Here is a 16,081-nt window from a genome sequence, read left to right as displayed (position 1 = left end):
CCTCAAGTGGAAGAGAGGGGTAGTGGAACATGCCAAGTGTGGTTTGAGTAGAATAAAACGTCTAAATCTATTTTGAGTGTCTTGACTTAGAATGTTGATCGGGACATTGCAATATATTTGATTGATTGGTCATCCAGTTATTCAGTGATGCCAATGTATCAAATTATTGTGTAGAATGCAACTCTTGATCGGTTTGTTCCTTAATTGACACTAATTGTCTGTACTATGTTTGTAGGAGGGGCTTAGAGTATTTAACAGGCAAGCACCCTTGTGACAAGTTCACTCTGCCTTCATCCAGCCAGGAAGAGAGACAGGGCTGCTGGCCTGGGCTTAGCCTTACTAGGTTCCAGTTCAGTTTCCATTTCCATTCTGGTATTATTATTATTTTGTGATTTTGGCTTTAAACACATTTGAGTATTTTTCCATTTTGTATTTTTGTTGCAACTCTACATATGAAAAACTCCAGTCTCTCCACAATAAATATTTTGTAGTCAACTTGAAGCCTGCCTCTGCCTCCTTCTCGCTATCGTAACACTTGTTTTTCCATTTAAAACCAAGATTATATTCTTGTCAAAAAAATGTCCTTGAAAAGTAATTTAATTTGATAGTTAAGGTGTGGGAACCCTGTTAACATAAATACACAGAGCCTGGGAAATACAATACAATCTTATAATTCCAGGACTTTGAGTGTGAGAACACAGTCTAATTCAGTTTGTGCCAAGTACAGCAGTTCATTTTTGCTGGTCGTCTCGCTTTCACATTGTCAACCAAAGAATAATTTTATGTATTCTGGGAGTTATTTTGTTGCTGTAAAATATATACATCTTTGTTTCTACAGCAATATGTATGTGTATAACTCGTTGGTGGATTTATTGCCTGTTTATTTACCAATGGAGGTTTTAATGGCCAGTATTGTTAGAACTGGGCTACTAGTAGTAGAAAACTGGACTCACTAGCTAGAGAGCATGATGGACAGGGTGTAACGAGTAAAATCTGTTCCCTTCCTGTTTATGTACATCATAACATTAAACAGCTAGCACAAGTGCATCCATGTACAAGATCAAATTAATTTTATTTTTTTAAATATAAAAATCCCCATATCCAAAGTTTACAGTTCACAATTTAACCGTTTTTGACAATAATGGTGAAACGATTGAGTCTCCCTTTTCCAGAAGACTAAAGAATAGTTGGAGCAAAAATAATTTGGTTGTCCACAAGGTAAGTCGGATGAATTAAATGGAATTGATCAATTTATGTGCACGCTACAAAACACAACTACAGCTTTTAAAACTTGATGTTATGGAATGAACGAAAGATTGGGAAAAAAAAACTGAACTAAAAAAGACTTTGATGAAGATCACCTCCTTTGGCTTAGACTGCACCCAATAGGATAGACAACCAAGTTGGACCTCAAAACCAACCATCCAATAAACAGCATATTGCTTTGAGCGAGAGAGAAAAAATAACCAATATGATTTGCAATCTGTTCATTGGATTCAGAATGGGGTACAGCTAGATATTTTACATTACAATGTATACAAATTTCTGTAAAGTATCAGCTACTAACACTTAAAACCCTTTTTAAAAAACATATTAGGCCTTTTTTGCACAAACCTCAGAAGGAAAACGCACCACAGGCTCCAGCATCAATGAGAAAACCTCTGGAGATTTGTACATTTTTAATGCTATGCAGTCTACATGATACGTGATGTGATGTGCTGCTGGTTGTTTTAAGTCAATCTTAGGAAATAACGTCTTCAGAAAAGTTCTTCCTTTTCCTGGCTTTCCAATGAGCTCTTGATGCGGGCAAAAAGACTCGCGGGATGAGGAGCGCTGCCAGTTGGAGTTAAGCTCTGCAGCAGGCGTTTTAGCCCGGGACGCGGAACAGAAGGTTCATCTTCTCATCCTGGATCCAAGGCTCGTAACATACTGCTATCGTCATATGATGACCTACCAGCAAAGCCCAGAACCCTTTTTTTGGGGGGTGGGGGGGGGGGGGGGGGGGTCCCAACACAGATAGGAAAACATGCCTTACAGACTTCATATGGATGCAGAGTGTTGATTTCTACTGTGAGGATCCTCTCTTTTCAAAAGTATCACCCCCACATTAAAATGTCATTCGTGACAGTTATACATTAAAAACAAAAACAAAGATTCCCATCTGATGACAGACATTTGAGAAGCTGCATCGGACATTTGGCGCAGCATGGATGAAAACTAAAAATTGCATTTTCAAGGTAACAATTCTCTAAATACAAACACCAAGTGCTAAAATAATAAGCTAAAAATGATAATGAGCCAACAAGGTTATTGTGTACGTGTACAAATAGTCAAGAGTGACAATGTTACCGTTACAGTTTTTACTGTAGTCTTCATAGTTGTCTATTACAAGGACATACCGGTGGCAGTTGTGCCACATCAGAAGATTCGGTTTGTTCACTCTCACCCAACAACGGATTACTTCAGTGGCTCCTACAATATGCATATTATTAAGTTGGTTCAACTTACATGATCCAGTCCTCAAACGCCTGATTTGTGTGGATGTGAGTGATTCATTGTGTATTGTTCGTATTTGGTTCAGTTCTCAAGTTCCTAAAAACTTGCATACCGTGTATACCTGTCTGCCTCAAGTCCTCCCACCTATCTAAGCACCAAAGGGTTGGTAATGGTCATTAAAAACAAAAACGGTAGCACCTGACATTACAGCTTGGTAACATGGTAATAGGGGGGGTAATAAAGAAGTAATAATTAGGTAATACCGTGTAATTACCAAAATAGCAAACGGGTAATAGTTTGTTAAGCGCTGGTGTTTGCCGTGGTGGGTCCCTTCGCAGTTGGGTTTCGGTTTGGCCATGGTTAGGCGTCAGGGGTGCCTGGCGGAGATCTTCACTCTACCCAGTTTCTAGTTACCATTTTGTTTCTGGCCCTGTTACCCCATTACATACACTTCAGCCTAATTACCCAGATATACCCATTGTTAGTACCAAGCTATTGCCTGGTTATTCACACCATTACACCCCTATTACTATGTTGTTACCGAGCTGTATTGTAAAGTGCTACAAAAATAAAATAAAAAATAAAAAAGGAGGAAACGACGACGATGAGTCGTCCGTGCGTCCGTCCGTCCGTCCAGCCCACATCAGTCCGTCGTTACCCCGCTTTTTGTCCTTTTGCCCAGCTTCCCTCCACCGGAGGTGCCGGCGGTGCCGTTGCAGGCTCCTCCCCCCATGGCCAGAGTGCGGTCGTGCTGCTCGTCCTGGCCCGGGGGCAGCAGGTCGTGGATCTGACGCAGACGCACCATGGCTCGGTCGATGGTGGCCACACTCACCAGGTTGAAGTCGTGCATGCTGACCAGGTGCAGCAGGAAGTTGCGGCACAGGTTGCGCCGGGCGATGTAAGGGCCGCTGTTCTCCACAAACAGCATGCTGGCCTGGTTCATCTGGTTGTCCGCTATGAAGCTGCACCGAGAGCAGGGGGGGGGGGGGGGGGGGGGGGGGCAGAGTGCCGCTTAGTTTCCACGGTTACAACTTGCAGTAGCACTACTCGACTACTGGAGTCATGAGAGATTCATAGTAATTCCAACAGTTCATTCATTCAATTTAACAGGGGAAAATGTCAAGACACATGGGAGAGATTTGGAGTGGAATTGTATGCGTTAAGGATTCAGGGGCTGTTCACACTGTTTCCCTAACTCCCAGCGTCCTTTCCTCATTGAAAGCAATGGGAAGGCGGTTGCTCCTAGTTTGAGTTTGAGAAATGTTCTCAGAACTTCTCAGAAAAGCGCCGGGTTGACGTGAACGTCTTTTCTCAGCGAGACCAATCATGACGACGGAGACGCTGGCCGGCCGTTTCCCATAGCGACAACAAATATGGAGAAATTGAAAAATGCCGGCGGAGAAATAGGGCGTTGTAAATCAGTGAATTTACGTGACTTTAACAGTGAAATACTGTAAAGGCAGCATGGATTATACCAAACACTTGTCTAGAAGAGCTAACCAGCTGATCACTGACCTAGCGGCTGCTATGCTAACGTCAGGTAAAGTCACCACAATCCACTTTTTATTATTTTTTATTATTTCTCCTCACAAAAAGCGCTCCAGGTCGTGCTTTTTCCAGGCAAAAGAAAACGCTACGTGTGAACAGCCTTATTTTTAAAACAGCCCTTTTGACATTTAGTCCACTCACAAAGAAATCCTCCACATCCTTTAGCCAGCATGAGGGTGCTGTGAACACAAAGTAGTAGTGTGGAAAGTGTGATGATGAGGATCGGTGGTACTCACCCGTGCTTCATGACGTGCAGGTTCCACAGCTTCATCACCTCCTTCTCTCCCTCGTTGACGTCGGTGAACTCCTCCAGTTGCTGTGTTGCCAAAAGAGTTCCAGTCAAGTCAAGTAAAAGAAAATAAAGTGTAGGTATAGCTACACTTTCAAACCCAACTGAATCAAAAAGCTACACAAATAAAAACACACAAAAGAGCTGCTAGCCAGCTGTTTGTGGCTTTATCTGGAATAGTTAAACCGTGCAGTTTAATATGAAAATTAAATGACAAACAAGCTTCAGGAAGAAGCTTATGTTTCCACCCATTAGTTTGCTTGTCTTTCTATCAGCAGCATCTCTCAAAAACTACAGATTTCCATTGCATCTTGTGGACAGATAGGCTTTGGGCCAACAAACAATTTTGGTGAGGATCTCAATTTGGGGTTTTCCCCCCCCTGCCAAAACTGTGAACTGTGAAACTAACACAGAAAGAGACATGATTCCAAATCCTAAGGGTAAGTTACTTTGCAGAGTTGAAAAATCAATCCAACCTAACACTGAAGTGACAGAGATGATGTCTTTGGGTCTAACAGCAAGTTGAAAAAGTGTCGGCAGAGAGCGAGTGCCATCTGATTATTTATGCCAGGGCAGGACAAAATGAAGAAGGGTAGAGGGCGTTTACAATATCAGTGCTTCATTTACAACATTAAAACCCCATTGAAAATATATGTGTAGCGTATAAATAACATTTTGTCTGGGAACAGCTGTGAGGAACATTCAAACGCAAGTGTAGAAATCCATCCAAGACTCATTTGTTCATTTCCAAACTGCCTCCATAGCAGGGTAGAAAATTAACTATTTTTTTTAAACTAGGGCTATTTTTGCGCCTGTGAAATATATTTCGGGGCCATTTTGGATAATTTCCAGGGCAATTTTATCAAATGTTGGGAGATACCTTAGTTGCACCTACTGTATGTAGCGTGACAGACCAATCAATGACTCTTATCCAAGCATATTTTATTTCTGAAAGTTCATAAACAATCACAGTTAAAGATGCCCATTTGCTAACTCAACAACACTGTTGATTGTCTGGCATGTTATTAATACTTGGTAAAAGCAGGAGTGAACTAGCTGGCCAGCTAGCTTGTGCTGCCTGTCACTGAGGTCAATAACGCTAGTAGGAGGAGGGGCCATTTTCGAGTCACGCTTTGAAAATACAGAATAATGTTAAAATACAGAAAGTATTAAACTCTTTATTATTTATGGGGGCATTTAAAAGCCCCATCACCCCAATTCCAAGGGCAATTCTAGATTCTTTAGGGGCATTTTGCCCCAAGCCCCTGCTAATTTCCTATCCTGCTCCATAGCTGGGCTTAACATAAGGAATTAGGGGTGCTCCGATCCGGCTAAGCCATGATCCGATCCGATTCCGATTCCTGGGGTCACGATCCGATTCCAGAATCGATTCTCGATTCCAACGATTCTCGATTCCAGAATCTAGAATCGATTCTCAATTATGTACCGTAGTTTTATATTGCAATAACACACAAAGGTAAATCTAAGACAAAAATGACAAATGTATTAATGCTGGACTTCAAATTCAACTTCTGAAGTATTACACTCAGGGCCTAAATTCATTTTGCAAACTAGGGGGGAATTCCCCCCTTATGTTCTTCAGATAAGATGGATTTATAGGCTGGGGGGGATCTGTAGACTTTGAGAAGGATTTATAGATTTTGGGGGGAATACATTAACCAGCGTTCTTAAGTGCAAGAGGTGGTGGCACCGTGGCAGTACAGTACACAAATGACATGAACATTTGGACACTTATTCAGCCGGTATCTTGCATGTTGCGTTCAGGTGCACTGTAAAAAATAAAAATAATATATATATATATATATATATATATATATATATATATATTTACAATACAAAGAAGAATCGATTCTTGGGAGTTTGGATCGATCCAGGAATCGTGGCATTATATGTATGTTCAGAAAACGAAACTCAATAAAAACTAAAGTGTAAAAAAAAAAAAAAAAAAGAATCGCGATCCTTTCAGAATCGATTTTTTTGGAGCACCCCTATAAGGAATGGTCCCTCTGGTACCTTCCCCCGTCTCCCAAAGCCGTGTGACATTTGAACTGGACACTACAGCGGCCTCGCTCTCTCTCTCACCGTGGCCGTCTTCTCTCGGAGCCACTCGGGGTCTCTCTCGTCCTCGCTGTCCTCCTCCATCTCCTGCGGCCTGAGGGGCATGCAGCTGTCGCTGTGGAAGTACAGGCGGTTGTGTCCGCTCACGTACGTCCTCTGCTGCTCCAGCTCCCCGTCCTCGGACTCCAGGAACTCCGACAGGCTGGGCTTGGTCCTCTTGGGCCTGGAGAGGCAGGGGGAGAGGGAGAACAGGTTCTGTGTATTCCCACCACCTCTTACACACATCTCTATTTAACATGCTCAAAGTGTTGAGATAGTTGGGATGTTGCATGATCTCTTGCTGGGTTCTATTCTATTCTGTTCTTCAGAGTATCCTCTTACTGTTAATGCTGCAACAGCCCCAATTTCCCAACAGGGATCATTCAAGTTTAATCTCATAACATATTGCCACACAAGATATCGTGATACTATGCTGTATCGATTCACTACCAAAATAATAAATAAATAAAAATCCAGGGCTTGCAATCACCAGATAGATTGTTAATGATATTCCCAACTTTTTGCAGACATGCATACATAGCCAGCTGACTGGGACAGCTGATCTATTTAGGGCCTCCTTCTTGAAAATGACTGAATATTGGTCTCTATTTCAAACCAGCTAATTTCTCACGTTCATTAAAAGTCAGCCAACAGTTCATTAAAAGTTAATTGTCAATTCATCACTAAACCGGAGTTCACGAAAAAGGAAATTAAAGTGTCAATTTAGAAGACGGTTAATTACAATACCCGACATCATGTGTGGACTTTGAGCAGGAACTCTGCTTTTGATTTGAGCATGGGGTCACATGGTTACCTGCAAACCAGGATGTGAGTGACGGCCGTCCTCTTGACCGGGCCGTTGCGGCTGAAAGCGAAGCCGGGCTGGCTGTGGATGTCCTGAGGGTTGCCCACGTACGAGCCGTCGTAGCACTCGTTGATGGACACGTCTATCCTCGCTCCTTTGGGGTGAGGCTGCACACGTTACAACACAAAACAAAAACACACCAGTGAGATGAGGACAAATGCTATTGGGCAAAGAACACAAGAGGGACGGCACTACCAACTCTCCCAAGGTTAGTGGTTTGATTCCCAGAGAAAAATATACGCACACAGTCATGGTACTATAAGATGGTTTGGGTTAAAGCATTGCTTCCCAATCTGTGGTCCACGGACCACTGCCAGACAGAGGACTGCCTCCTCAGCACGTTTTGTTCTTCCTCGTGCTTCCATTTTCCCGGTGTCTTGTCAGTTATTTTTTCATTGCCTGCGACGACGTACTACAGTACTACAATACTACAGTACTACAATACTACAGTACTACAATACTACAGTACTACAATACTACAGTACTACAATTTAAAATGTAGAAATGCCCCGTCCTTGTGCTGATGGGATCTAACCTACAAACTAGGGCTGGGTATTGGCAAGGACCTCACGATACGATACATATCGCGATACATGGGTCGCGATACGATTGTATCATGACACATTGCGATACAATACATATTGCGATATATTGCAATACTCAAACACACAATTTACTCCAAAAACAAAATAGAGCTAAAAATACAACACCTAGGTAGCGTAATAATATGTACAGTACATCACTTTATATTGATAACTTAGTGGACAAATTGAGTCAAAACTACTGAGTGTTGAGTGTGCTACTGTAAAAGTATTCTTATTGTGTCACTGACCACACGGCTGTGCAAAAAAATCGATATGGTAAATATCGATACAGTATCGCAGAAAAAAGTATCGCGATATATTGCCGTATCGATTTTATTGCACAGCCCTACTACAGACCACCACACACACACACACAGACACACACACACACACACACACAGAGAGAGCGGGTCCTTACCACATAGTTGAATATGAAGCGAGAGTGGGAGAGCTTGAGGTGTTTGAGCAGGCTGTAGAGTTTCCTACAGTTGAGGGTGCACCAGGGACAGTGGAGGTCATCTCTGGCCTCTGTCTGCTGCCGCGTGTTATTGTTGTAGAGGAACTGAGCAGAGACAAATTGCATCCGTTACTACAAGGTCTACCGGAGAAGGTCACCCTATTTCAGACGGTTTTTTTATGTTTGTTGGTGATAGTAACAAGGTCGCACCATGCTACAACAGAGATAGCAAGACTGTTTGCTAACAAAACCCTTGGGAAACCGGTGATACCAAACATTCTGACTGCCCACCCCCCACCCAAAAAAACAAAAACAAACACTCCATATTTAGGCTATGATTATGAGCCAGAATCACAGTTAGCAGCAATGGTAAACCAATGAAACACCGCTCAAAAGGTGAGAGTGAATCGAAGCATTTCTAAAATGCCTGGGGAAAAAAAAGACGACCACAAGGTGCACAAGGACACGTTTGTCCATATTTAGAAGTGTCTTTTGGGAGCCAACAAAGAGGCAGTGATACAGGCACAAACACCAGTCCTGACTGCCGAGTGCTGAGGGCTGTTTATACCTGATAAAATATACGTAGCTTCTGTCGCGGCTCACACAGGATCTGCTCTCTCCTCATATGAACGTCTGTGCTGACCGACTCTTTCACTGCTGGAACAACAGATGGGACATGGGAGAATTATTTCATTTTTTTTTTTAGAATTATTTTTTAGAATTATTTCTGTGGAGAATCACAAAATCCTGAATTCTGTGGACATCTTTGGAAAATAAATAAACAAAGCAAGCACAGATATGACTGTGTTTCTATCAGTTATAAGTCGAGAATCTTTGAGTTCCTATTGCCAGATTCAGCTCCAAATAGACACGCGTCCCACACGAATGTCAAAGAATGTGGGATAAAATCCCACACCATAAACCCTCACAGCTTTGCTGAGAATTTGGCAACAAATAAAGCGTCTACTTTGGTTGGTGTTCACCATGAACAGTTTGTGCTTGAAATGAAGCAGAAAGTGGTCATGTAAACTCTTACCTTCTCCCTCCCATCTGGTATAAGTATGGATAGGGATCCGTTTAATCATTTGTGTTCAAAGAGGGGACCCTATTCCCCTCCTAGCCATCTTCAAATCAGAGTGTCAAGAGCGTAAATGCATATTAAAATATTTTGAGCGGATTACGTTAAGAATGTTTCTGGACATCCCATGCAAGAGTGTTCTCAGGCTTACCCACTGGCGCCGCTCGGTGGTGGCTGGTCCTGGTCTCCATGGGGCTGTAGCTGTCCGAGTTGCGGGTGGCAAGGGGCTTGGCCACGGGGGCAGTGGACTTGTCGCTGGCATCTCCCGTCCAGCGCAGCGTGAACTGCAACGTGGGTCCCTGAGAGAAGGTCTCAAACGGCGGCAGCCGCTGTGCGAGAGACAATGATCAGGCATTAGGCAACGATGCGGGGATGTGAAGAGGATGACAAATCCAAAGAAATAGGTGGGAGGGAAACATTAGCCATGACTGCGATGCTTAGATAGTGATCTACAATGTACACCATCTTTGATTTGAAATCTTAGATAGAAACACTGCATGAAATAGGCCATGCCCATCATGGGGGAAAGCTCTCCATTCACTCCCATAAACCAGCGTCCTTTTCCTTGAATTAAACCTAGCTAGAAGCTGTTGTGTGGTGGGCTGCACAGAGAACAAATGTAAAAAATCACCAATTAAAGTTTTTTTGTACTCCCGAGCAAAACAAGGAAGCCATTGAGAATTGGCGAGAAGGAAAATCTGCATCTAGCTGTCAAGGAAGTAAGTTGGAGTGTTCATCTTCCGTATACATTATCTTTGTGTGCAACACACGACCATGCACGTGACATAGGAGAATGCCAGGATTGTTTTTGTTTCCCCCCCGTTTTGGGCGTGGTGTCTGAATGATGACGCGCTCCGCAGTGTCTCTATTGTGATCTACAATGTACACGATCTTTAATTTGAAGTCTTAGATAGTGATCTCATCTATCTCTCTCTCTCAGGCCTGTTACATCTGAAGTCACCCGTTCCACCCGCACACCTACCTTCCCATCCAGAATTGTCTCCCATGTAGCTCGCTTCTTGCTGACAGGGTTGTCCTCCATGCCTTGCATTGACACCTCATACTCCCCGTCCAGCAGCTGCAATCTCCTGCAGAGGAGGCAGGCAAAGAAACAGTGAGCAGGCAAGGCTTTAGATGACTGAAGCTCAAAATACACAGCAGTCAGGTCCCATAGCGCAGAGGTTCTCAAATGTTTTTCAGCCAAGGACCCCTTACAAGATAGAAAATATACCGGGGACCCCCTCATTCTGATTTGTGATTTTGGGCTAAGCTTAATTGTTTCCACGGTAACGTGCTTGACTTTTAATTTGATAGGTTTGTTATTAGAATGTAATCCATGAACCATTTTAGATTTAAAGCATAAACTATTTTCGTTGAACTATGAAGATTTTGCAAGAAAAAATATATATATTTTTTTTTATTACATTACATTTACATTACGTCATTTAGCAGACACTTTTGTTTTGTCCAAAGCGACTTACAATATCACAATTTGTCAACAGTACAGAAAACCACTATGCAACACAATCAATGACAGCCAAGAAATTTTGATAGACTAGCACCATGTAGGAAGTAGTTTGAGAAGGAATAAGTAACATGTAGCATTTTATTTTTTAATTTATTAATTAAATTTTTTTTTTTACTTGCAAACTTTTCGCGGACCCCCTGGCAAAGTGCCACGGACCCCTGGGGGTCCGCGGACCCCCATTTGAGAACCACTGCCATAGCGGGCCGTTTGACCCTTACCTGTTCTTGTCAAAGACGGTCATCTGTGCAACATAGGTCTCTGTAGTCTCCGTCTCTTCTCTATGGGATGAGCTCCTCTTTTTTCTACTGGGAGTCTCTGTTACATCTACACACACACACACACACACACACACACACACACACACACACACACACACACGAGTAGTGAGCAATTTTCCGTCAATCAAACATCTGCTATGATCTCCCAACATCTGGGGAACCCTTGCTAATTTAGTTGGTACACTCACCAAATGCCAACATAACTGAAACTCAGTCCTCTACTCCTTTCGTGAACAATTCTACAATATACATACAGCTAGCCCAACGAAAGGGCAAGTGGCTGAAAAAGTTGAATGTCAAGCCCCCCGATATATGAATAACAAACTTAAGAACTTGAGGATTTTGAGGTCCGTTGCGCCTACCGATGTTCTCATTAGCTTCTCCGTTGACCAGGCCGTTGGCGTCCCTCCTCCCTGTGCGTGACACCCTGAACAGGAGTGAGTAGGACTTGACCATGTGACTGTTGCTGGGCTCAAACTCGTTGCTGGAGACCAGTAAGGACGGGCAGGAGCCAGGCTTCGTTTGGTTACTGTCAGGATTCAAAGGCACCTGCTTTTTACCTGTAGGCACTTGCTTTATCGGGCAGCTGACATCCTGAAAGACACAAGCACATCTATCTTAATTAACAAACACGGCTATATTGAAAGTTGAACAGATAGATGATATTTTCAGTGGTTAAGTGCGTCTAGCCATTAATTGCAGATGTAAAACATTTGGCTGAGAAAGATTTTACTTTACCTTGCGTTTTTTATGGCAGACTTTGACAAGTAGCACCTCTAAGGACACGGAACTTTGTTCATTTTCTGAATTCTGAGATGGCTTTTCTGCATGGCAACACAAAATAAGGTTTGTGTCACACCTTTGGTAAGTCACGCAGAGATATCACAAACACCTGGATGACTTGAAGCAAACGTGCTACCACACAGGTACTTGTTAAAGAGTAGCTTCTACTTACCATCCTTATGGAAGAACCCAGTGAAGGTTAGCTGCAGATGTGAAGACAAGCTAAGAAACAACATAAACACACAGGTAGGTTAGGTCAAATTCAAATGCTTTAACTCAGTGGTTCCAAAACGGGGTACGCGTACCCCTAGGGGTACGTGGAGCTACTACAGGGGGTACTTGAGACAAAGGAGAAAATGGAAAAATGTAAGAATAAATCATGAAAATGGATAAAACGTTAAAATAAATCTCCTCAGGAGGCACTAATTGCAACTCTATATTCTTTCAAAGGGGGGTTATGATTCATTTGTTGCATCATATGTTATAGTTTTCTCTTGCAGTTTTCTAAGCAAAATGTTGTAGTGGGGTAAAGGGGGTACTTTGATTCAGAAATCCGGGAAAGGCAAAAAAGTTTGAGAACCACTGCTTTAACTAATGGGGACCTAAGACATTTGTGTCTTAGATGCACAAGTGGCATTCATGTTTTGTGACTGAATAAGTTTCCCCTGATATATAAGTCTTCAATAGTGTGTACATACATCAATAGCGATAAATGAGGCCCATCAACTCGAATCTCAGATCTATAAAAAAGCAGCCAGTCTTGCTGTGTTACCTTTGAGATTCCTGCTCTCCCTTCATCCTCTCCACTCTCTGCAACATATCGTCCACTTTGAATGTTTTCCTGTGAACAATTCAAATGGAGGTCATCTCAGGGTATGAATGAGATTATACATACATGTATCCAAATTCAATGTCTATATATCATACTTCATATGTATAACCGTACGAATCACCAAATATTGTACCTTTTGGCATTTGTTCGAGTGTTTCTGTGAGACATGAAGGTGAGCGTCCTGTGCAAGAAAATGGGCTAAAATGGAAATAAGAACACATCAATCAGACTCATTATAATTGGGTTAGCTAATGAATAACGGGCTCAGAGATTATATTATGTAGAGTAATTATCTTACTGCAATCAAGTTCCTTGTGCGGAGAAATCTGTATATCTGAGTTGGCTCTGGAAACAGAAAGAATGTAACTTAAAACAAGTACAATAACCTAACTTTTGATGTGGTGTATGCAAGATGATACAATCTCTAGACCAGTGGTTCTCCAAGTGGGGTCCGGGCGGGGACCCCCAGGGGTCCTTGAGGGGGTTCCAGGGGGTCCCCAACAAAAACGGGAATAATTTATTTTCACTATCCGTCCATAAGTACTCCAATCAGACATGGTCTCAGTAGTGCGCATGGAAAGACTCAGGTCTTTGAGGACTAACTCAATTAGGAAGTTCTCGACCATGTGGGACCCGTTTCTGAACTACCTGGGTGAGGTCAGAAATGTGTAATTTGCATATTCTTGCAAACATATTTGAGTAGGTTGGTAGCACCATGTTGTAATGTTTTTGTTTGTTTTTTGTCTCCTATTTTGTTTTTGTTTGTTTGCTTTTCTTCTTTTTCTTTTCTGTCTTTCAGTTTGAATTTGTTTACCGGTACTTGTTTTTCTTTTGTGTTTTTGTTTTTAACCATTTAAAACCAAAATCTGTATGATCAACTGGATATGGGACTAGGTTTACAGGGTGGGAGAAAATGTTTCTTCTCAGATTAAGCACTCACACTGTTGGACACTGTAATTTATTTGAAGATTATTTGTTTTGGGTCCTGTCCCGCCTGCAGTTGTGTTGTTGTTTTTTTGCTTGGGGGTGTATACCCAATTGCTTATGGCATTAAACTGATGTCTGAAAACGAAACAATAAAAAAATGATATACAAAGTACTCCAATCACAGAATTATGGCTATTTTTACACTTTGTGTAATAAAACATATGTAAGCAAAAATCATATCAGATGGGGGACCATAGGACAAAACCTTATCAAATGTGGGTTTGTGGTCTAATATGTGTCAGTTTAGGGGTCCTTGAGTTTGGGAACCAGTGCTCTAGAAAATCTGAAAACCAGAAGATAAACTGCAACTTACATTGGATTAATGAGTTGCAGCAGTCTACTGTAATAAATACCAATTATCACATTTCTCAGTGTCAAAATCCATCTAAAAATCAAGCCAAATGACTCATGGTACATCCCACAACAAATGTGAACCTGTGACTAATCATAAAAGGCACACACATAGCAAAGAAAACCTGATCAACTATATACATTGAGTAATGTATCTTGTTGACAATTAGAAACTGATTAAAAACTGTCTGATGGCTACTACTTGGGTGTAACGTTATCTTGAACATGTGTGGCATATTGGACTATGACATGAAAATTATGTCGGTGAGCCCTGTGAGTTTACCAAGTTCAGCTAGAGAGGCCTGTCAACCATGACCAGATGTGGAAAGCGTAATAAGAACATGGAAAAGGCAAGTGTAATAAAATGTCCATTGTAAGCACTGAGAAGTTAATTTGATGTTACAAAATATTCCGTTATGAATAGGTTAGTAAATAGTAGTAATACAAATCTCACTTTCGAAGGCCTGTAGGAACAGCTCATGGTCGGCCTGAATTTGCTCCATCTTCGGCTTCTTGACCGAGTTCATCATTACTGATGAGGCAGGGTACACGGCGCCGTTAGCTTTGCAACTCGCCCCACTCATAATACGACCTGAGTGCTACAGATGGGACAACAACACAAACAGAAACAGATCACGTTAGCTCATAATTAAGGAACAACGGGAAGGGATGGCACCAGTTAGCTTAGCCAGCAGTGGGCAGCTGCTAACGTTAGCAGTCGAGCACAATGCTAACATGTTAGCTAACGTAGCTAAAGCTTCCTTTGGCTAGCTGGGTGTTGTTTTAGCATATCATTCGTTCATCTCATCAACATTTTGATGACAAAACCTCCAATCTGTATGTGGCTGATCTTAGATAGAAACAATGGAAAGAAAAGCAAGCCGACCTGGCTGATGGCATCTGTTAGCCACAGCTGCCTAGAGCACAAGCCTTGCTTGGCAGACTCACCAGCAAAAGCCCATGAAAATGAAGAGGCAACGAGATGCTGGCTAGTTAGCTAGCAATGCTAGCATAGTTGGCTAAAAAATAAGATCCAATACGCCTGAGCTTTCCCGCGTGCAACTATAACAGAATAATGTCTGATATCGGGAGTGGGGTGCGTATTTTGGACCAAATTAGCTATCGCCAATATATTGCCTGTTTGGTTTCCTTCGATTTGTACTGGACAGCAAAGCATTAGCCACTTCTCAGCCAATAGTTGCCGGTCCGACCGATTCGAGAGCTGTGATTGGCTGTTTACAGCTGGAAATGACACACGACCCGCTCTCGCTTTCTGCGATTTTGCGGGAAATCAGACTACCCATATCTACCCATGTATCTACCTACATTTATATTGGATTTTACAGTAGGCTACAATACAGCGCATCTCAAACTACATTTTTTTTTATATTAATTGTATGTTGATAGCTAATAGTTTGTCTCACATTAGTGATTCACGAATGTATCTAATTGAAAATGGGATAAAAATACATTAGGGAAAACATATTTTATATGTTTGGGGATTGTGTGTTAGAGTTTGTGACCTGTATTTTGTGTTATGTTTTTATTATTATTATTATCAAGCAGTATCAATATAAAAGTCCTATAATATTTCAGTGCTCATTGGATTACCCTGTAAGTGTTAATTAGAGTACTCATATAGTCTAAAGTGACCTTATATATGTTTTTTTAATCTCCTGAAGTATCACTATAATATTTAATTTTTTATGTTTATGGGGTGCGCAATACCTACTGTAGTTTTGCTGTAGCATTTATACAATATGCCATCCCATGTATTAGGATTACTAATTTTATTTTATGGAAATTAGTTCTTGGCAGGCCCTACACATTATCCATCCGGTACTGACAAACCTGAAGCTCCTCGGAGGGCTCGCTCGTGTTTCCTGC

At 41.9% G+C, this 16,081-nt stretch overlaps 1 protein-coding gene across 1 annotated transcript; it reads right to left on the bottom strand.

The window, feature by feature from the left end:
• Positions 1 to 1,201: 1,201 nt before the first annotated feature.
• On the bottom strand, positions 1,202 to 15,323 carry suz12b (SUZ12 polycomb repressive complex 2 subunit b). The gene is made up of 17 exons (XM_083656240.1): positions 15,143 to 15,323; positions 14,649 to 14,793; positions 13,155 to 13,201; positions 12,990 to 13,054; positions 12,797 to 12,865; positions 12,197 to 12,246; positions 11,980 to 12,065; positions 11,604 to 11,835; positions 11,182 to 11,287; positions 10,418 to 10,523; positions 9,587 to 9,764; positions 8,926 to 9,014; positions 8,319 to 8,462; positions 7,266 to 7,423; positions 6,437 to 6,635; positions 4,281 to 4,360; positions 1,202 to 3,458 (listed from the first exon to the last, which is right to left on the bottom strand). The coding sequence occupies exons 2-17, from the start codon at positions 14,776 to 14,778 to the stop codon at positions 3,140 to 3,142; spliced, it is 2,058 nt and encodes a 685-aa protein (XP_083512366.1). The 5' UTR covers positions 14,779 to 14,793; positions 15,143 to 15,323; the 3' UTR covers positions 1,202 to 3,139.
• Between the last annotated feature and the right edge of the window lie 758 nt (positions 15,324 to 16,081).

The sequence above is a fragment of the Poromitra crassiceps genome (genome assembly GCF_964638095.1).
Source record: "Poromitra crassiceps genome assembly, chromosome: 19".
Taxonomy (NCBI): Eukaryota; Metazoa; Chordata; class Actinopteri; order Beryciformes; family Melamphaidae; genus Poromitra; species Poromitra crassiceps.
This window is presented reverse-complemented; position numbering and strand designations above follow the sequence as displayed.

Bases quoted from the DNA above. Each gene is read 5' to 3' on its own strand.
- suz12b (XM_083656240.1), bottom strand. From the start codon at position 14,778: ATGAGTGGGGCGAGTTGCAAAGCTAACGGCGCCGTGTACCCTGCCTCA. The intron at 11,836-11,979 runs GTAAAGTAAAAT...TGTGTCTTTCAG, and splicing joins TCTGCCATAAAAAACGCAAG to GATGTCAGCTGCCCGATAAA. The intron at 7,424-8,318 runs GTAAGGACCCGC...TAACGTGTGCAG, and splicing joins GCTTCATATTCAACTATGTG to CCTCACCCCAAAGGAGCGAG.